This window comes from Zeus faber (assembly GCF_960531495.2).
Source record: "Zeus faber genome assembly, chromosome: 2".
Lineage (NCBI taxonomy): Eukaryota > Metazoa > Chordata > Actinopteri > Zeiformes > Zeidae > Zeus > Zeus faber.
In genome coordinates this window covers 28,620,262-28,644,089 of record NC_137189.1, presented here as the reverse complement: position 1 = coordinate 28,644,089, position 23,828 = coordinate 28,620,262, and the positions used below count along the sequence as shown (strand labels likewise).

Genomic DNA, 23,828 nt, shown 5'->3' with positions numbered 1-23,828 from the left:
GGGGAATATGGGAGAAATTTACTAGTACATTTAAAAGAAATATGTTCATTATATTCTACCATTAAATAAGAAAGAACATTCGTTATCTTGCCCATATGCTATATGAATGAAGTAAGTGTGTGTGAGACAGGGGTCAGCAAAGACATGAATAAGTGCTTTGTTGACTGTGGGCCATATGACATGGGAAGGTGGGTGAATGCAAACATCCCCTCATAAAATGTAGCCTGGACTAGTGTCGGGAGATTTGTTGTTGTAACTGATGTCAAAGGATGCAGACAAATGGCTTCTTTGCACTATTGACCGTATAGGAGGAAGGAAGGGATCCTAATTGAGTATACAGATGTACTTTCTCGACCAACAGAAAGAGGTTAAAAGGAGGAGTCCATGAGCGGCTCGGGAGTTCTTTGCCAAACCAACTCAGATTCTGTTGTCACTTCTTGCAAGTGATAATAAAGTCTTATATCTTCAGACCTCGACTCTCTCGAACTTCTCTTCTTCAGTTTAATTGTTAGATGCAGTTTTTTCCACTACAGGAACAAACCACATGATCACACAGCATGCAGAAGAAGCTGCCCACCTGGTTGTACGCCTGCCTGTGATTGGACAGACTGAGATGGAACTTCCTGTCACACTGGTCACACTAATGGAAGCTCCCCCTGTGGCCTTGCATGTGCGAGGCCAGCCTCGCTCTAGAGCGTGTACGACAGAGTGAAGCTACAGGGATTATGGGTATTCAGGTGACGCAACATCTGCAGAGACAGTGGAACTCCTCAGCTGGTTGGCTATTGCAAAAGTACTGTACTAACCCTAACCTAACTGGCCTAAACTAGACTGATAATAAGATCCAACTAGGCTGATCTAGCCTGGGTAATAAGTTATAACTGGCATAATGAGACAGATAATGGAAATGAATATGGATAATGAATGTAACAATTTTGAGATTTAACCCATTATCCAGGTTTGTTTATATTTTATAACTGGGCTAAACTAACGTTGATAATGAGTTGTAACTGCGCTCGACTAGCCTGGATAATGACACGGAAAGAACTGACCTGACATCTGCGGGCAACTCGCTTGGAATTCTCTGAAATATTTGCAGGGGGATCGGATAGTGAAATTGTGATTGGTGTATCATCAGGAAACTCTGGATCCGATTGGTCCATTGACGATTAAGTTGCAAATCACAATACATACAGTACAGTCTATGGTTTGTATGAATTAACAATTGAACACTGTCCTGATATTGTACTATATCCTGTCTAACTGATTTTTACCATCCATCACCCTGTCATAGATTGCATTGATATAGCTGACCATCTAATTCTGTGTATGTATGTATAAGATAAGATAAGACAAGATAAACCTTTATTAGTCCCACACCGGGTAAATTTACACTGTTCCAGCAGCAAAGAGGTGACAGCAGAACATAGAGAGCATATCAAGGTAAGTACTATAAACAATATAAAAATATAGATTTTTTTTTTTTAAAAGACCATAAATAGGAACCAGGTGTACTAAAGGGATTGCACATATCTTGACACATTGCACATCAGGGATTGCACTTTCTTTCTTTTTTTTCTTTATTTATATAAAAAAAAATCTGTGTGTGCGTGCGTGCGTGCGTGTGTGCGTGTGTGTGTGTATGCGCGTGCGCGTGCGCGTGTGTAGCCTGGCTTTTCTGGCAGAACTCCAGAGAAATTATAGATTGATTCACTGGACCAGAATTTTTTAATCAAACACCTTCAATTAGATTCAATGACATCAAATAGACACAATAAGCGAGTAGCTCAGAGAGAAATACCTTCAATCTAAATTTCCAGGTGTATCGTCACCTCTGGACTTCCTGTGTGTCTTCAACCAATGCTCCGATTGGCTGTTTGTCGTGTGACCCACTGGTCAGTGCATCCCGCTCCTCGGCCACCACGACTTCCCCACCCGTGAGAACCATTTTCTGGTGGGTCGGCTTCACTCCGTCCGCGGAGGAATCCGATTCGCCAGAAGGAACGTCTGGATTGGTCTATTTGACCGCTAGGAGGCGTGGCCAAGCGCTGAGCATCTTCTCCATGACAACATAATCTGCTAAAATAAAGAGAAAGGGGGAAGAAGATGTTATCACAAGAACCGGAGGACGGAAGTTCTACCTGATAAGAATCCATCCAGAGTGCGTATTGTTGGTGGACATGGGTCCCAGCCAGTGACTCTGATTGGCCAGTAGAGATTTAGGCTCCGCCCCTTGAAGGTCCTGCAGAAAATTCTAAAACATTAAAACGTAGCTATTTTCCTCCAGCGGATGGGTATGAAAAATAAAATTGCAACCTCCTTGGTTTACTCAACTTTAAAAGTATTGTTCAACGGAATGCTTGAGGGTGGAAGTGCCTGAGGACCTGTTTGAAGCCAGAAACTGAGAAGTTCTGTTCCAGTCTGGACAGGAAGTGAGATATGAGAGCCTCAAGGGCGTAACGTAAACGTGACCAAACAGCTCCTGTTTGGTGACATTGATCATACTATGATTAAAGTGCAATGTAAGGGCCACCTTCAGCCAACATCACACATCACTTCCTATTCTCTGAATTCCCGACCCCTAATCAGAAAAATGGGGTTGTGGTTAGTAATTGACCATTACCATGGAAACGAGTGATAAACAACGCAAAATTTCGCCAACACTACAAGCTCGTGTTACGTGGCTAGCTAGTGTTCCGGAGGCTTTAGGAGCCTTTTTGTACCTGAAGGAGGCGCTCTCCACCCGCTGGCCTCTCCTGCACAGTGCGACAGAGAGACAGACGCAGACAATGATGAAATATTTGTTGACGATAAATTGTCACTCGAATAATTATGATTAACAGTTTAATTGTCTTTTTTTGGTACAAAGTAAAACCTGTAATAATACATGTCTACCTATTGCAGACGAGCCATTTATTGGCGTTTGGGGTAGACATGACAGTTAATTTGCCTCAACTCAACTTGATGGAAACTCACCTAGTTCACACACTACTTACTGCGTAATGTCTAACGTTCGCTTGAATTTCCCCTTGCGGTTAGATTGCGGAATCTAACAATTGAACAAAAAGATGGCTATCTGCTGAAATAATTGCAAATAAAAGTGTGTAAAAAGATATTCATTACAAATAAAAAGAATCTCCCTTTCTGTTTCCATGGAGGAAGTGTGGATCTTTTCCATGTGGATTTGGATAGCTTCTGGCGTGACGCTAACTTTGCTGCTGAACACATGTGAGACTGATCGCACAGGAAGTTAGACAGACCACACAGGAAGAGAGTAGAAAACAAGACCACAGGATGTGAGACAGTGAGACCGACCACACAGAAAGATTGACAGACCAGACAGGAAGTCAGATTGACCAGACAAGACCGAGACGGATCGCACAGGGAGTCACACCTTGACTGACACCTCGACTTCTCTGCTCCTAGGTGAGAAGTTCGGGAACAGCCTCAGAAACCATGGAAATTAACTCCTTCAGCATCCCATAATGCTTCAGGCGCCGGCCCTGGGCCACGGTCACATGGCGGCCGCCAAGGGGGGAATGAGAAGATGCAGGGAGGAGAGAGGCAGAAGGGATTTATGGAAAGAAATGGTGGGAACTGGGGTACATTTTTCAACTACGTTCAATTTTGGAGACATTCAACTATTAACACAATTGCATTACTTAAATTTTTCTTTTATCTTGATTTATATTTATATATTTCAATAACAAAAAGAACAAATCCACTGGGCCAACCAGACTACGCTGTCCCGTATTCAATAGCTCTGTGATATGGGGGAACTGGATATAATACATTGGAGTACTATTACCTTTAATACTTTATTTTACAAGAATAATTTTACTGAAACTAGACGAAGTTATAAAAAAATATATATATTTTAAAACTCAATTGATCTTGCTCCAACAAACTTTCACAACTTACACAACCTACAGGGCTGGACCTGGGTTCGCTTTACACTACTTCATTGCAGTAATAAGAAATGCTCCCTGTGGTCATTTGTTCTATTTTCATCCTTAGAGTCCTTACTTGTATATTTTGGTGTAATCTTTAGACACTTATACACAAGATAGGCAGCCAGAGAGAGAGGGAGAGAGAGAGAGAGATGGGAGGTAAAGAGAGAGAGAGAGAGAGAGAGAGAGAGAGAGACAGGAGGTAAAGAGAGAGAGAGACAGGCGGTAAAGAGAGAGAGAGAGAGATGGCCAAAGAGAGAGAGAGAGACAGGCGGTAAAGAGACTAGCTTCTAAAGGGCTTAGTGGTCATTAAGGTCTACTTAGAGAACGAGTCTCACACTCTCTCTCGCTCTCTCCCTCTCACACACACACACAAACACACACACACACACACACACACACACACACACAGACACTTTTCTAATTTACAGAATTCAGGATTTATTTTTGAATTCCAACCAATGAAAACTGGAATATTTATCGACTTTTCATTGTTTAGGTCTAAATAAACACATTGTAAATATGAATTAATGTCCATTCCGAACGCAAGTTGGAACCGATGTCTGACACTCAAATAATCAATACAATGCAGTAAATGAAGCATTAACAAATGTTTTGTTCAGCCTGAAACATATCAACCGATATATAAACAGACTGGTAATACCTGTAATACTCAGTCAACTGATCTGTGAGTCGTGACGTTTGAGACGACTAAACCTGAGAGAGCCAAGCCCGACCTGAAAAGATCCAGACATTTAACTGATTATCTTGTTTCTTATCTTTTATCTCACCTTTTCAACTATTTAACTAGACTAAGATATGTTAAGAGAAGATAACCTACTAGAGCGTTACCTCATCTCGATTTCATGTTATTTTATTCTTATCTTTTTATCTTACCTATCTCATAGTCTATTCGAATGTGGGATCAAAATGTGACAGAAATAATGTCTCTGTTTGTACCTCCATAATCTGGACACACAAGGAGAGTTCATGATCACCCCTCCCTCACTCTCTCCCTCTCTCTCTCCTCTGTCTCTCTCTCTCTATCTCTCTCCCTCCCCCCCCTCTCTCGCTCACTGTTCAGGCCTTAAACTCTTCTTCTCCTCCTCCCTGTTGGGGGATAAAGGGATTAGCAGACTTCAGAGTCAGAGAGTCTTCGCCTTGGACCGTATCGTCTAGACGCAGAAAAGCGAGACGGAGAAAGAAAAGCAGAAACGAGTGGAACTGGAAGGACAAGCGGAAGATACGTCACTGGACATAAGAGTATCAGGTGGAGAAGTGAGGGGAGATCTGCCTGCGAACTTGTCGTTTTCTCGGACATCTTTCTCCTAATCCATCCATCCGTCCGTCTATCCGTCTGTTCACCCATCCGTCCAACCCCATCCGTCTTTCAAATTCTCTCCTTTCTTCCGGCCGTGATCTGGTCGGATCTCTAACTGCTAATAAAGCGTAAGCATTCTGTCGAGTGTGGCTCACTGTAGTCTGGTTGAACTGAAGTCTGGTTTTTATGTTTGACTCTAACTGTCGCGTGTCGTTGCTGTATGCACTTTCAGGGTCAAACACACCTGAACACGCACACGGCGATGGACCCGGAGGCCGCGGATGAGTTTGACGTGTTTTCTGAACCGGAACATTCCCCTCTGGACGTCAGGGAGCTGGACGCTCTGAGAGAAACGCAGGAGGAGGAATGTGACGAAGAGGACGACGGCGAGATCTTCAGCGCCTGGATGAGTCGCTACAGAAGGGGGGAACAACAACAACAGAGAACCGAGGAGGAGGAAGATGAGGAGGAGGAGGATGGCGAGACGGAGAAGAGCAGCGAGGACGACGTGAACTTCTCGAAGGTTCTGGTTGCGGCTCGGATGAACCGACGCTCATCTCTTCCATGTCCAGTACGTGGGGTAGAACATACTAGAACACAGCCTCTAATGATTGATGTTATTCTGTCGTACATATTATCTCATGTCGTGCCTTCTTTTTGCTCATCTTTTATTTGACCTCATTCTACCTTACTTAATCTAATCTTCATCTTGCTTCATCTTTCATCCTATCTAAACCTATTTTACGTCGGTGTCTTAGATATATTAAACTATCTGTAATTTATTTTCCTCATGATTCTGACGGCCATTTTATCAGTTGTCTTATGGATATGAAGTTCATCATATGTCGGAATTATCTGATATCAGGTTCTGATGTCTAGATGTGTACCGGCAGTGAAACCCAAAATACAGACACGGGAGGCAGGCAGAAGTTTTAACAGAGTTTACTACAGGCTGGGGAATAGTTCAGGTGAATCAAGGAAGAACAGGCAGGCAGAGGAAGCTGGTAGCAGACAGACAAGAGCAGGACGGACTGGAAGAGCCGGGACAGTGTAACACAGGATCAGGGAACACGGGATCAAAACAGGGAGGACAGAAGCGCGGTCGGTAGTCGAAGATGAACCGGCACCAGAGGAAGGGAACCGCAGAGCTTATATAAAGGTCGCTAATTGCTGGCAGCTGCTGTTCTTAAGAGTGGGGTTAGTCTGATAGTTGATTATCCGTTTGTGGAACCACGACCTGAGAGGAGGATAGAGATAAGAGGTAAAAGAGGGACAGACCAAAACACACCCAACACTCACACTCACACCAAAACTGAAACTAAAAGAAAACCACACTCACACAGAGCACACGGGTCACTGGCTGGGCAGGTGTGACATCTGAGGTACATTAAACAATCTCTATTTCATTTTCCAGGCGACTCTCTCTGCCTTTTTAGGTTTTATTTGATCTCATCTTATATTTCATCTAATCCGTCCATCCATCTCTAATTCCTCCTCCAGGCCACCCTGTTGGCCATGCAGCTGAGTCGCCTCCACTCGGCCACTCAGGCTCCTGTCACTGCCAGGGTTCTCCTTCGTCGCGCCTCCTCTAGAAGTTTTGTGCTCCCCTCCTCGCCACCGCCCCAAACCGAGCGCCGCTCCTCCATCATCGGCACCATTCCAGAGGCATTGCAGACACCCAAGAGTCACGGAGGTTTCCGAAGACGTAACGTCATGTCCATGGTACACATGGCTGTGTGAATGTGGTACGACCCCTGTGTTAGTTTGTATGACCCAGTGTGTTGATGTGGTATGACTCAGTGTGTTAATGTTGTATGACCCAGCGGTAAGGTGTCATCACCCAGTGTGTAAACATAGTATGACCCAGGGTCTTAATGTGGTATGAGCCCTGTGTTAAGTTGGTATGACCCAGTGTGTTAATGTGGTATGACCCCTGTGTTAAGTTTGTATGACCCAGTGTGTTAATGTTGTATGATCCAGCGGTAAGGTGTTATAACCCTGTGTGTTAATGTGGGTCAACTCTGTGTGATAATTTGGTAATCTGTGACTGGCAGGTTGCCAGTGGTAAGCGAAGCATCTTCCTGTGTCCTGTCTCTTACGTTAGAGGGGATATAGCCGAAAGAGCTGATTGAGGGATGCGCAAAAGAGTCGATAAAAACTCTGAAAAAGCAAAAAATGTTTTTAAGGCGTAAACATTTGCCCCATTGGACTGCTTGAAGCACAGTGACAAGCTGCAGCAGTGGTAAGTTTCTTGAAAGTGAAGCGTTCAACGAGGATGTTGCTATGAACATTTATAAATGATGACATCTTGATAAGACCTGGAAGGGAAAAAGTGAAAACCTGTCCTTTGATATGGTACAACGCAGTATTAATCTGTGCGTGTGTGTGTTGCAGAGCGACGCAGACAGTGTGTCTGATCCGTCATGATGACTTCAGTAAAGGGAAGATCAGAAAACTGCAGTGTTCACACTCGTTCCATCACAAGGTAACACACACATACACACACACGCACAGTTGAATGTGTACAGTTGTGCAAATATAAAGTACACTGTATATATATATATATATATACATATCTGTCTGGCTCATATATATATATATATATATATATATATATATATATATATATATATATATATATATATATATATATATATATATACATAGAGGCACTCCTCACTTAACAACCTACCTGTTTAACGACCGTTCAGACTGACGACCAGCTCTCCGACCAGTCGCTATTGTGCGTTGCGTACAATTCAGCGGTGTTTCAGCGTCAAGCATCTCATCGTGCATCACCCATTATATACTATATGTACAATAACCACTATATGTACTATATACACTATATATACTTTATATACTATATACACTATATACACTATATATACTATATACATCTCATCACTGTTCTCAGTCTCGTTCCCACAGTCTGTCAGTATTCACTACACTAGCGTTTGCAATCGCCACGCCCCCTTACCGTGAAATAACACAGGTCCGCACTGATTGACCAATTCACTTGTTTGTTTTAAATGTATTAACTAGTTTAATGACTGGTTTACAATGGCAGCTGGCTTAGACTGGTTTTAACAGTTTTAACCGGCTTTCATTTGTTTCGATGAAGTTTTATTGGTTGAAACTGGTTGTAACTACTTAAATAACTGGTTTACACTGACTTTTGATGGTTTCTACTGTTTTTTTAGTCAGGTTTTAGAGACTGTTTTGACTAGTTTCATCTAGACCTATTTTAAATGTATTGTGTGTTTTTAAGACTGCTTTAATTGGAAAACTTCAGGTTTGGACTGGTATGGACCGCCCAGTACTTCCAGTAGAGAGAAGTCTGCAGTCTACAGTCTGCAGTTTGATGTCAGCTGCCACAAGTGACCTGCACAACCACAACAACCTCACAACTCTGTGTGGACACTGTATATAATGATGTCTGTGTATAAAACGAAATAAATTCTGATATACTGTATTTAAAATAAAATATATGACTTCATTTATGATATATATTTATGATATATATTTAACCGTATGTGTGAGACAAAATATATTGTTTGATATTCCATTCAGTCACCATGCATTATAGATTTGATTTTGGAGTTTCTTTTATGAAGTTGATTTCAGAATAAATTAGAAGAGGAGAAACACCTTCTGCTTCCCGTTTGTGTGTTCAAATTGCTGTTTTATAAAACACTTTATTACAAAGTTTATATAAGGTTGGATTTCCAATAGAAAAACAAACAACAAAGGTTTTTTATTATTATTATTTGGTATTATTTGGTAACCCAAATGTCCTTGGGTTTCTTGAAAGATGCTCATAAATTAAAGTTATTATTATCATTATTATCATTAAGGCAGACTCTGACAACCTACTCACCACAGCTATAGAGGTTAGTGTCTTGGATGAGATTAAGAAGAAACTGGGTATGCTGGACATCCTTGGTCCGCTTCTCCAAGACATTACCGAGATCAAAGCCAGCCTTGATTTCCTGCACCGCATTGTCGACGAGACGCAAAAGAACAACGCAGATTTAAAACCCTCGAAGTGTCTCACAACGGAGATGGAGGTTGTAAAGAAAGAAAGTCAAATAATGAAAGACACTATCCTGGATATCCAGACAAGAAGTATGCAGGACAACCTCATCTTTATCAGAATAAAACCATAATATCAGACATAGAAGGGCGATACATAATGATTAACGGAATTTTTGGAAACCTCAAATGAACCATAGCTAATATCTATGGCCCCAATGAGGACGACCCAAATTTCTTTCACAATATATTTTCAAAACTCTAAAATTCTCTGACTCAATTATTATATTGGGAGGAGACTTCAATACAGAACTTGATCCATTCGTCTGACATGATAAAACAATACAACAATACACTACTCACAAAAAGTTAGGGATATTTGGCTTTGGGGTGAAATTTATGGAAAATGTAAAAAGTTCACGCTACAGTGATATTATATCATGACATTAGGGCATTTAAGTAGAAGCATGCAATGGTGATTTCCTCATCTCAAACAATGTATTGAAACAAAAGCCAACAACAGTGGTGGGTTTACCACAACAAAAAATGTCTCAATAACTTGTCATGTGCCCTTGAGCATCAATTACAGCTTGACAACGACGTCTCATGCTGTTCACAAGTCGACTTATTGTCTGCTGAGGCCTGGCACCCCACTCTTCTTGAAGGGTCGCCCTTAGGTCATTGAGGTTCTGGGGCACAGAGTAACAAGCCTCTACACGGCGACTCAGCTGATCCCATAAGTTTTCTATGGGATTCAGGTCTGGAGAAAGTGCAGGCCACTCCATTTGAGGTACCCTAGTCTCCAGCAGCCGTTCCCTAATGATGCGACCTCGAGGAGCTGGAACATTGTTGTCCGTGAAGATGAACTAAGGCCTGTGTTGTTCAGGCAGGGGCACAATGACTGGATTAATGATGTTATTCAGGTAGTATGGGCTTGTCACTGTACCATTCACAAAGTGTAGGGCAGTTCTGTATTGACTACATCTGCCCACACTGTAATACCATCACCACCAAAGGCTCGTCTGTTGACAACAGTGGCTGATGTATAGCGCTCTCCTTGACGTCTCCAACATTGTTGGCGGCCATCATTTCTGCTCAAAGTGAATCGACTTTCATCAGAGAACAGCACTGAGGCCACTGGTCCCTCGTTCAGCATAAATGCTCCCTGGCCCGTGCAAGACGATGATGCCTGTGCCTGGTGGTGTGGTCAGGTACCCTTGCAGGTCGTCTAGCACGCAGACCACGCTGATGGAAACGGTTTCAAATGGTCTGATGTGACACTTGGGTGCCTCTCACCTCCCTTAAATGTGCCTGGAGTTGAGTGGCATTCATCATCCGGTTCCGCAGGGCACTGTTCACAATGAAGCGCTCATCAGTGTGGGATGTGGCCAAAGGACGTCCACTTCGATGCCTTTCCGTGACACTTCCAGTCTCTGTATCTCTGTTGCAACTTGCTGATGACACTCTGTGACACTCTAAGCTCAGTGGCCACTTCCCTCTGAGAACATCCTGTTTGAAGCCTCGCAATGGCGAGGTACTGTTGATCAGTTGTTAGGTGTGGTCTTGGTCTCATGACGTCAAAACATGAACAGCATCTTGAAGAGGACTGTTTAAATACCAATTGTAATTGAACCAGGAAATGTACTGGTCGATTCATGGATCTGTTCTGAATTTTGCCTTTCAGCTCCTTGTGAGATAACAGCAAGTTGTGCAAAAAGTACTGAAACATTGAACAGTTGGACATGTGCATTCAAAAGTTTAGAGAAGGTCAAATTAAGTTCACCTGTAAAGGTTATAGTGCATTTTAGGTTCATCCTGAAATTTCACCCGAAAGCCGAATATCCCTATCTTTTTGTGAGTAGTGTATGATTGATCTTGCTCTTGCTGATTGATGGCGATCAAATAATCCACATAATAGAGAATACACATTGTGGCGTGGTGATGGTGTGCTTTGAGCAGCTACACCTGACCTGGATCTACGTAGGTAATTGGGATCAGAGTGGCTGCATACCTGTTCTGCTGCTCGTTGGTTAGTCTAACGAGCAGCAGGTAAAACCCCCATCCCCACACACACTCAGGCTAGGAGCCCTGACATGACACATCTCCATCTGCTCCTGGGCATATTCCAACTGTCCCACTCTCTTTAATAAACTGGTGTTTACAACCCCCGTCTTCTGTATCTGAACACACCACCTGGGTGGTGCGTGGTAGGCGAAACTGCCACACACATATTGTTCACCACCCCACAAAAGATTCTCTAGATTTAACTTTATTTTTAACGAGTAACGCAGTAATTTCCAAAATCACTAATCCTGAAATCCACCCTATTGTAATCTCCGATCACGAGTCGATTCGTTTTAACCTCATAAATGGTGGCGGTTTGACACTTCACTTGTGACAGATAAAGAATTTAACCATTTATTTTCCAGAGAATGGACTTCCTTCATTGAACTGAATGACTCTCCAAAAATATCACCATACTTTGGGAAACGGCAAAGAGTTCTGAAAGGTAGTATAATTTCATTCTCCACTCACAAGAAGAAGAAAGGATAAGAATGCCAAAATAAACAAGAAGAACAACTAAAAGGCTTGCACTCCCAATAAGCCCACTCACCCACTGAGCAAATCCGAAATGTAGATCCATCCATCAAAAGACACAATTCCTCATGCAACGAACAACAGTGAATTATTTTGAGTTCAATGACAAATCAGGTAAAATTCTTGCCAATCAATTGAAACGCAATAGAGAAAAAACACTTATTACAGCCATCAAAGATCCACAGGGTAGGATAACATACACACACCAAGACATCAATAAAATATTCAGAGACTTTTATAATAAGCTATATCACTCAGATAATGGATCAAATATATCAAACATGACCCATTCCTCCATGATAGTGACCTCTCTAAACTATTCATAGAACAGGCTACAATATTAGATCAACCACTGACTCTGGGAGAACTCTCTTCTCTATGCCCAACAATAAATCACCTGGATCAGATCCAGTGGAATTCTATAAATACTTCTGGCCACTTACATCCCCATTATTCATCAAAATGGTTACAGACATTAAGTCAACTTCCACCTTGGCTCCGCACATGAATACAGCTCTCATTTCGGTTTTGCTCAAACCCAATAAGGACCCAACCCTTACCTCAAATTATAGACTCATAAGCCTAATTAACTGCGATTTTAAAATTATTAGTAAAACAAAAATCAACAGAATTTAAAAAGTAATTCTTAATAACTCACCCAGACCAAAAAGGCTTTGTTAAGGGCAGACACCCATCCAACAATATGCGTTGTTTATTCAGTCTGATCAGCATATCTCAAAGGAACAACTTAAATACTGCTATTGCTTCTTTAGATGCCGAAAAAGCATTTGACAGAGGTTAGTTAGTTAGTTAGTTAGTTCCTCCCGTTCCTTCTGGAACATTGGGCGACGAGTCCCCTCCATTTGCTCCGGTCCCTGGCGACCCTTCTTGCTCCATGCCAGATGACACCCATTTCATTGAGGTAAACCTTTGACAGAGGTAATTGGACATATCTCTTTTCCACCCCCCGACAACAAATTTGGCTTCGGAGAGTCACTCATTCAATGGATCAGAATTCTGTACAACTCCCCATCTGCTTCTGTCATCACCAATGGTTACACTTCACAGCGTTTCACTCTACAACGTGGCACAAGACAATAATGTCTACTCTCCCCTTTACTATTTGCTATCTTTATTGAACCCCTTGCAGCAGCCATCCGTCCAAACAGTAATACCATTGGCATACAAACAGGAAACTCAACAGGAAACTTCACAAAATCAGTTTGTATGCAGACCATATTTTGTTATACTTATGGAACCCAATACCATCCCTACCAGAAGTGTTCAATCTTATATCTAAATGTTCAGCCAGACAATAAACAGTCAATAAGCTGGATTAAAACCGCGGTCTTACCACTCAGTGGGGAAGACTGGAATACTGTAACCCAAAAACTCCCCTTAACCATCACAACAGGCAACATTAGATACCTTGGTATTGATATCTCCACAAATCTGTCAGATTTGTTTACCCTTACTAATAATAAACTATACATTTTCAATGACCCCAGTCCAACCAACAATAGAACAGAACAATCATTAATTGTCACACAGCACACACACATGCTTTGGATGGTGGCCGGTGAAATGAGGCCTCTGCGTTTAACCCATCCTGGCTTGTCCTTCCTCCGGAGACACAGCCAGGAGCAGTGGGCAGCATTCGTGGACGCGCCCAGGGACCTGGTGATGAGTGTCCATCGCTGGTCAGACAATGATGTGTGCATGTTTTTTGGGGGGGGGTTTGTGGTTAAAGACATTTGTTCTCATTATTCCCTTAAAGCCAGAGATGACCAATTTCATGCCATCTGGCTCTGCCCACCATCCACACATTCTGGACTAACATCACTGAGAAGCTATCAACCCTTCTGGGTCACAGCATTCCAGTTCCTCCCTGTCTGTATGTCTCCTCGGTGACCTCTCCTCAGTTGACCCACCACTTAAACACCACCAACCCATTTGATCACCCTAACAATTGCAAAGAAAATAATATTACTCAATTGGAAAAGCAGAGATAATCTCACCGCATCCCAATGGTAACATTTATTAATAGAATACATCTCAATGGAAAAACTATTGGCAATATCCAAAAACACACGGTTGATTTATTTAATGAAATGTGGGCTTTATCACTGACATAACTCAATCCATTAATACTTGAGTCTTCCTAAGTCTGGGCAATGCCATAGTGTTTTGGGGCATGTGAGAGTCCCTCGGGTCTCACCGGGGCTGGGGTTGGGTAGGTGGCTGTGGGGACTTTCGTGGCGCTTAGTGCTGTAGCTGCTGAGGGGTTGTGGGCCCCACAGAGTGTTAGGGGGGCCAGGTGGTGGCGTCCGCTCTTGTCCCTGGGTTGAGCTGGCCGGTCGCCGGGGGTGTGGGTTGGGGTGCGGGGGTCTTTGCTCGCTGTGGCTTCTCTGCGCCAAGGGTGGTGGAGAGCCTACACATTTGCCGGCCTGCAGGCGTCATGGGCGGGGTGGGTGCTGACTCAAGGGTGGCTTCGAGGCCTTTTCCACTGCTTGGAGGCGCTACGATATAATACTGACCTCATACAACATTGAACAAATTGAGACAAGTCTCGTACATTCACCGGTGGACACTTCACACATCGCTCACTCACACATTGTTCGCTCACTCACTCACTCATACACACACACACACACACACACACACACACACACACACACACACACACACACACACACACACACACACACACACACACACACATGCTTTGAACACATCCCCAACACCCTGCTGACTAAATCCCTCTCCCTTCCCCCCTCATTTACTGCCATAACTATGACAGGAAGAAGCCACGTGACCAGTGGCTGTTCCAGTTTTCATGGACTTAATTAACTGTTTTTTCAATACATGTCTGATGTTTCTATGTTTATGTTTTCCATATACATGTTGTTTGGTTCTATGTTTAGTTGCTATACATGTGCAGGTTGAGGCTATGAACGTCCATTTGCACCATGCGAGCTGAGTGGTGTGGATTGTAGTGATTACAAACTCGCACACAAACAGGAACACTTGAACACGTTTGTGGGTGTGTGTGTGTGCGTGTGTGCGTGTGTATGTGTATCGTCTTACCTGCTTGACGTCGGTAGGGTTTTTTGTTTGATATTTGATCTCTTTGGCCCTTTTTGTAAATATAAACGCATTCTGTTCGCATCTCACCCAGTGCCGCGTCCCTCCCTTTTTTGCGGCATTCCAGCAAGCCGTAACACACAAACTGTAGGAATCCAAATCAGTCCAAAACATATTCTGTGTTTCTGTCCTCACACATGGAGTTTGCTTGTTAGTCGGTCTATTAGAAAGGAATTTTCTACTTTTTATTTTATTTTATTTTTGTACTTTTTCCTAGGACTTATTGTGTGCTATCACCGGGTGCGTTGCATTACATTTCACTGCATATATGTATGGAAGTATGTATATGTATGTGACAAATAAAAAATCTTGAATCTTGAATCTTGCTTGTAGGTCCAGAGCAACGGGTCCAAATCATGTCCGTTTTATTTTCATCCGAAAAGTTTAAAAAGTTGATGAATTCTCTCTGAGGGACACGCAGTGTTTTATTCGTTTGAATAAAACTGTTCCACGGTGGCACGGTGGAACAGTGGCGCAGTGCACAGTGCATTGCACTGCTGCCTCACAGCAAGAAGGTCCTGGGTTCGATTCCCGCCTGGGGCGCTGTTGGCACCGTGCTCCAGCGGGTTATCTCCCAAATAGGAGCCTTTCTGTGTGGAGTTTGCATGTTCTCCCCGTGCTCACATGGGGTTTCCTCCACCTCACGTCAGTAAGGACCCCCACCAAAAACATGCACCCATCATTGTCTGACCAGCAATGGACATTTATCACCTGGTCCCCGGGCGCGTCCACGTATGCTGCCCACTGCCCCTGGCTGTGCCCCCAGAGGAAGGACAAGCCAGGATGGGTCAAAAGCTGAGAATCCATTTCACCGGCCACCATCAAAAGCGTGTGTGTGTGTGCAAGCATGTGTTGTAGTGTGGTGTGTTGCGTGATGAATAAAGACTGTTTCTTCCTTCTTCTTCTTCCACAAGGAGTAATTTCCTTACACAGAGACACCTTAAGGCAGGACTCTGTGCACTACAAGTAGTAGACAGCCACCTTCTAATTTTTAGGATAGGAAGTCATAACACACAAGTGTATTAGCTTGGATTAGTAATGAACTCTCGTCAAAAACTCGTCATTACATCAATTCAAGGGAAACGCGGAAAATTGTAACTTGTTTTCGATGCCATGCTGATGTAAAGACGAGCGACAGTGCGAACTGATGCCACGTTCCATGGGAACACGAACTTTTTTAATTGGTGCCGATATTGGACCCTGCGTATTGCTGCCTGCAGCTATATTTATTATTATTATTATGATAATAATAGTACGACATAGCACGATTGATTCATTGAATTTGAATTCATTGATTTTCTCTATTTCATCGCTTCCATAATGCATATAACTATAATGCTGTTTATATTCCCGCCTTACCATACTTATTTGCATCTATCCGTCGATCCATCTATCTATCTATCTATCTATCTATCTATCTATCTATCTATCTATCCATCTATCCATCTATCTATCCATCTATCCATCTATCCATCTATCTATCTATCCATCTATCCATCTATCCATCTATCTATAAGGGTTTGCTGCCCCCCCCCCCCCTGCAGGTCTTAACAGGAACTGCAGCTTGGAGGCGGAAGTCGTTCCACCTGTTGCTCCTCCAAACAGACTCCCAGACAGACGGACTCTGACTCTCATCCATCCATTTTCACGGCCCATCAGACTGTTGTTGTTTTTATTTACCGCAGGCACAGTGGACTTCGGGCGGCCCGTTGTCCCATCGGTCCATGGATAAACTTAAGAAGGTCCTGAGCGGCCAGGATGGAAGCGACGACGCCAACATCCTGGAGGTAAAACTCCGCAAGCTGCTGCCGTGCTGATGAAACGCTTTTTGTGTTGTTATTAGTATGCTGTTCCCAATTCCCCTCCTAGTTACGAGGTTGCCCGGTAATAAGAGTCACAAAACCCAAGCCAGGAGTCATTTAGGCATTAACGAGACGCATACGTTTGGTTGTTCGACAGACGTTCAGTTCCGTGCTCTGTTCAACGTCTCTAACCCGATGTTAGTGACCGTCGAGCGTGGTCAGTTACCTCAGTCCCCCCGCTAAGGAGCTAGCTGGAGCGCTGGTTAGGGACCGTCCATAAGTAACTTTTGATATCGTTATCTAAGTTTGTTTCAATACCTCACCACTTTCGCAATGGAACCAGTGACGAAATATTCAAGTTCAAGTTCAAGTTCAAGAGAATATTTGTCACATACATCTTCTGTTGTCTATTATAAAATAGCTCTGGTATGACAAAAAAAAAATATCCGTACGCTAACTGGTGCGGCTGGTTAGGGACCGTCAATAAGTTACTTTTTCTTAATAGTTCGTCATTTACATGAGTGTTTGACATAGAACCAAAGTATTCTACACATCCTCTGTGTTATTTAGTTATCCATATCATAATATATACCGTATATAAACATTTTTAAACGTACTTTTGCAATGATATTCGTTTTTTTTCAGTAAACATCAGGTCACATAATGCAATTATTTCAAATAAAAGTTGAAATATTATCCAAGAGTTTGCACATGAGACACCCTCGTTTACTGCACCTGGATTTCCCACCTGAATTGATAAAGTGTTATGTTTCTAATTCACTATGTGCAGAATATGATAAAAAAAAAAATTAAAAAAAATCTATAGGAAAAATATTATTTTCTAATCTATTGAAGAAAAATTAGTGTCTTCAATAGAGTTCAGATCACATGTCCTAATGACTTGAAAACCTATGTGAAAATGTTCCCCAATAGTGGCCCTATCCTCTGTCTTGTTCAATGCAGATTATATTTTGAATATATACTGTATATACACGTGACAACCCTCTTTGGTAATTCAATGTATGGATGATATAATTGAAAAAATATAATAATGTTTTTTCTTCAATAACTTTTAGGTCGCACGATGTAACGATAAAAAAAACTGTCAAAATGTCCTATAGTGGCCCCCTGAGACACGTCTCCCTCAAATTATATGTATCGTATATTTTAAGAACAATCCATTGAAGAAATAGTCTGTTATTTTTTTCCCAATAGCTTTCAAATCATATGATCTCATGACTCAAACCCAATGTAATAAATATTCTCTATTTTTTTTTGTTAGTATTGAAAGTGTGATGAAGTACTACGATGATGTCATTCATTATTAACTGTAGGTATTAACAGTAGGTGAACAGCTAGTTATTCTCAAGGTATTAAACCGGATATAGAATAATGATGATCGTTGTTCAGCTGATTTGGAGAGCTCCTGTTTCCTGATGAGTTTTTGAGATGCTGCTGTTTGTATCCAGGCAGCCAATCAGGCAACCAGCTTGTCCTGGGGGACCAGGCTGAGGGCCTTCATTGCCTGCTTCGTACTGGGAACCTTCTTCTCCATTTTGGTCGGTCTCTACTGTATATCAATGTTTACAACCTGTTTTCTTCCACGGCACACTTATTACAATGAAATAATCCCGCAGCACTATGTTACTATCCTGTTAACCAGTAAAAACATCAGAACCATGTACTGTGCTTATTATTATTATGGACTACTAGTAGTTAGTGATGTAAGACTCGCAAGCAATTTGTTCATCGCCATCAAACCTTTTAAATGACTCAGGAGTCTGGAGTCACTCCGGCAAAAGAGTGGGTGAGCGAGTGGACTTGCAAACGGATTGAATTAAAACCAAGAAGACACAGGTCAATGCATTTGCCATAATTCATGTGGAATGTGACGGATTTACCCTCTGCATTCCACCAAAATAAATAGTTTAGACAGAATTCTTGTGAGAATTTCATTTACAGATCAGGGCGGAACCGACTCTTCTGACTCTCGTTCACTGTTCAGGAAGTCCTCTTACATCAACTGAACCAGACCAACCGAGACAAGTCTTGGTTGGTCTGGTTCAGTTGAAGTCTTTTTACTGAGTGACTCGTCGACTACCGAATCGTAAAAAAAGAGTCTAACCTTTCATCACCACTTATCGTTACTTTCAGAGTGAAACTTGTTCTACTGAACACAGAGCAGCTATTCTGTCTGGAACTGCTGATTTAGTGCCGCCTTTCAATTTTGATCTTGTGAAACCAAGAGCTCATTTCCATTCTTTATTTTTATGTTTTTATTTCAATTTGAAACATTTTCACCACACACACGGCAAGTTCATACGGGAGGGCTTCTCTATACAATGTATAATGTTTTCATGGCATGACAACCTACTGGAGAATGTGATCATAGGATTATAAACTATAGGCCAGTTAATGATGCCATAATATTCTTATTGGCTGTTATGGCTGTTTTCAGGGAAGTTGTCTGCTGTGGATTCCTGGAATTGGTCTGGTTCTGTTTGCTGTACTTTACACCCTGGGAAATATCTGCTCTCTGTCTAGGTGTGTATTTACACAATGTCTAATACAGTATATGCGTGTCTGATAATAAACTACTACTGTATTATGTACCACTGTAAATAAATGCACTATAAGGACACTTAGTGCCATCTAGTGGTAAAAGTTAAGTTCACAAGTCTCCAGCAACTATGTCATACAAGATTTTGGTAATTGTGTAATTCAGTAATTGTGTTTTAATAGAGCTGGATGATAAACTAGAAGTATTATATCACAACAATAACAGGGTCTTACATATCACTTTGTATTTTCAATCCCATGTTACAGAATCCAGCTGCATCACAGTGAACTGTATTATAATGTTAATGAATGACGTCAGACCCAAATCCCAATTTTTTAAATAATCAAACTCACTGTAAAATCCATAAGTTCAGCGGTTTTAGTAAGATGATAAACGGATAGTTTCACTGTTTTTCAACTTCAGGCCTCATTCATATGTTGTCATTTATCCATTTGTTCATCAAAACTTTGCTGCAGTTTCCCACTGTGTTAAAATAGTTAAAAGTAGTGTGCAAGAAATGGCTGCAAATCAGGTTTTTCAGGCTTTTTATTGACAGTTGCACTCAATGAAGGATGGGGACCAACATTTAAGTATAATATTTGAACAGTATTGTCGTGCTCTGTGTTGCAGCACTGTCTTCCTGATGGGGCCCTGGAATCAGCTGAAGAGAATGTTTGCTAAAGAGAGGATCCTAGCGACGATCATCATGCTGGTTAGAACGCACTGAATACATGCTAAATACATAGCGGATACAGGCCAAGTACCCACTGAATATTCACTAAACACATGCTGACTACACACTGCATGCACACACCACCACCTGAAGGCCCATACACACCAAAATGACGTCAAAGAACTAGCGGCGGCCAACATCACCTCACATCGTAAAGAAAAGATTGCACTTGAACACACCACAAAAACTACAGCCGATGGACAACATGCACGTATGTTCTGCACCTGCGCCAAAGGAAATAACTCCATACAAGGAGGTGGAAATATAATCAAAGAAAGAAGCTATTTGCCTACTATTTTCACACCACTCTTGCTCCCAACCTTAACCGTTCCATTATGCGAATCGAGAATGTCTGTTGCAAAGTTACAACTGGCACTGGTGTTATCAGGCTTTTGGTGTTTTCAAGTGGAAAAGAAGATACAGAGACTAAAAATAAGGAGAAAGTGCAAATGTTGTATATGTTGTGTACTAAATATAAAGTATTATTAGAGTCCCAGACACGCACACCCACCCACTTTATACAGACTGCATTTCCACTTGTATCCAGCAGATAGCGTAGCGTCATATTTTTTTAAACGTCTTCCTCTTCACTGTTGCATGATTTAATATTCAAGAGGTTATCGGTCAGATACATATACATATGGTCATACATATATGCACTGAAATGTCATGACACCCCGTGGTTATGCACAATAAACTCTATAAGCTCCAAAAATACAAAAATGTGTGAAATCGACACAAGGTGCTCGTGCAGGGGTCCAGAATATAGGACCCAGAATAGCGGTTCTGGGTTCTATAATTATATAATAGAATTAATTGTCTGTGTTGTGTTAAATATACATTTAAATCCCCCTAAATGAAACTTACCTTAACTTACCTCCAGTACTTATCTCAAGTCCTGGCACGTGAAATACCAAAGTGGTAGATATACATTAATCGATGTACACTATTAATTGTTATTTGTTTATGTTCTTTACACGTCTATGACCATTTGCCTTCCTTCAATTATTGACAAAAATTAAATACTTAATACTTAACACAACAATTTAGCCCAAATCAAATTATTAAATCAGTCAATTATTAATTAAATCACTATTTAAATCAACTATTTTGTTTTGTCCCCAGAAAAACACTCGCCAAGTGTAAAGTAGACCGGATGAACGGTTTTCGACATAATCGAAGGACATGCATTACATTTACATTTAGTCATTTAGCAGACGCTTTTATCCAAAGCGACTTACAATTGTTCAAACACCGACGGACGCAGCCATCAGGAGCAATTAGGGGTTAAGTGTCTTGCTCAAGGACAAACGACACTACAGCATGCTAGCAGGAGGAGCCTGGGATCGAACCAGCAACCTTTAGATGACTAGACCACCAGCTCTACCGCCTGAGCTACCATCCCTCCAAAGGAGAAAGTGCTTCTTGTTGGGGAAGTTTTATTACATTTTTACATTTTACATTTAGTCATTTAGCAGACGCTTTTATCCAAAGCGACTTACAATTGTTCAAAGACCGACGGACGCAGCCATCAGGAGAAATTAGGGGTTAAGTGTCTTGCTCAAGGACACTACAGCATGCTAGCAGGAGGAGCCTGGGATCGAACCAGCAACCTTTGGATCACTAGACCACCAGCTCTACCTCCTGAGCTACCAACCATGATTTTTTGCATGCATCCATACAGACGGACAGAGATTCCTTTCTTTTATAGTTAGATTAGAAGATGATAGGATTAATTTCCCATTGGCAGTTTAAGACTGACTTTTAGATTCAATATAATGAAATAAATATAATAAAATATTATTTGGTTTGTACTAATAATGTACTACTCAAACCAAATTTAGATTTTAATTTGTGACAATTATAGGGTTCTCAAACTGGACAATGCTGTCTTACACACACACACACACACACACACACACACACACACACACACACACACACACACACACACACACACACACACACTGACCGTCTCTGTTTTGGTTTCTAGGTGTGTCTGGTGTTAACACTGTGTGCTGCTTTCTGGGTGAGACACACATACACTGAAGGAACATAAACAACAACAAGTTGTCATGTTCAGATTGAAAATATGTTGAATAATTAAAATGAATCATCAATTCTCTATGTCTCAATGTCTCTATGTGTAGTGGAAGAACAATGGACTCGCTCTACTGTTTTGTATTCTACAATTTCTGGCATTTGCCTGGTGAGACACACACAGACACAATATATTCAGCTCTATGGTTGAAATTAATGGTAAATGATGGTAAACGGGGTGCATTTATATAGAGCTTTTCTAGTCATACGACTCAAAGCGCTTTACAGTGCATAACTCACATTCACCCATTCACACACATTCATACATCGATGGCGGCACCAACCGTGCAAGGCGCACACCATCATGTTATATGTTGTGTATATACATGTATATGTCAAACTGTATGTGATGAATCTGCATTAGAAAGTAGTTAACCTGAGTCACAAACTAGTTTACCTGAGTAGTTAACCTGAGCTATTAGAAAGTATTTAAACTGAGTTAGAAAGTAGTTTACTTAACCTTCGTTGGAAAGTAGTTAAGTACATTAGATAGGAGTTAAGTTGTACTGTAAGGTAGTCAACCTGAGTTAAAAAGTTATTAACCTGCATTATAAAGTAGTTAACCTGAGTTAAGAAGTAGTCAATCTGCATTAGAAAGTGGTTAGCCTGAGTAAAAAAGTAGTTAACTTAAAAGAGAAAGTAGTTAACCTGCGTTAGAAAGTAGTTTACCTGCATTTCAAAGTAGTTAACCTGTGTTTGAAAGTGATCAACCTACATTGTAAAGTAGTTAACCTGCATTCGAAAGTAGTTAACCTGAGTTAGAAAGTAATTAAAATGTGTTTGAGTCTTAATGTTTTACTTCTGTGCTTTTAATATAGGTATGGAATTTCATACATTCCTTTTGCAAGGTAAGAACACACACACACACACACACACACACACACACACACACACACACACACACACACACACACACACACACACAAGCGAGGTTAGTAAAAAAAAATTGTAAAAAAAGAAACAATAAAATCTGACTTTTAAAACTTTTTCTGTTCCAGAGACGCCGTCATGAAACTCTTCTCTATGTGTTTATAGGAAAACACTCACACACACTTATAAACACACACACTTCATCTGAGCATACAATTACAAAGTAAGTTTGGACCAATCAGCAGAGGCCCTGGTCCAGGATGGAAGATCTATCACCGTGACAACAGGAAGTAACTCACATCTGATGTATAATGTGTGTGTGTGTGTGTGTGTGTGTGTGTGTGTGTGTGTGTGTGTGTGTGTGTGTGTGTGTGTGTGTGTACACGCACCCCTTGATTTCTCAAAGAAATTTCTATGGTCATTATATTTCACCTTGATTTCTCAAGAATTTTTCTAATGTTTATTTTTATTTTCTTTTTTAAAGTGAAGCTAATTTATTATCACAGCAAAACATTTCGGACATCTTGATATAAACTCTACTAACAAATCAAATCCCATGTCATTGAAGTGTTTGTAATGTAAATTATGAAATCAAACCAAAAGCACTGTTTTTAGAATAAAACTTTGTCATATTGTGCTCAATTTGGAAATATCGTCACATACGTTATTATTCATTTAGATTTGATTGAATTATATGGATACTTGCAGTGTTAAT

General features: G+C 41.3%; 1 protein-coding gene across 1 annotated transcript; it reads left to right on the top strand.

Annotated features, from left to right (window-relative positions):
* Positions 1-16,772: 16,772 nt before the first annotated feature.
* Positions 16,773-23,360, top strand: sft2d2b (SFT2 domain containing 2b; the record flags this gene model as incomplete). The annotated part of the gene is made up of 8 exons (XM_079996986.1): positions 16,773-16,835; positions 18,320-18,409; positions 19,309-19,394; positions 20,041-20,122; positions 22,137-22,172; positions 22,294-22,352; positions 23,062-23,091; positions 23,242-23,360. The coding sequence occupies 8 exons, from the start codon at positions 16,773-16,775 to the stop codon at positions 23,276-23,278; spliced, it is 483 nt and encodes a 160-aa protein (XP_079853112.1). The 3' UTR covers positions 23,279-23,360.
* Positions 23,361-23,828: the final 468 nt, after the last annotated feature.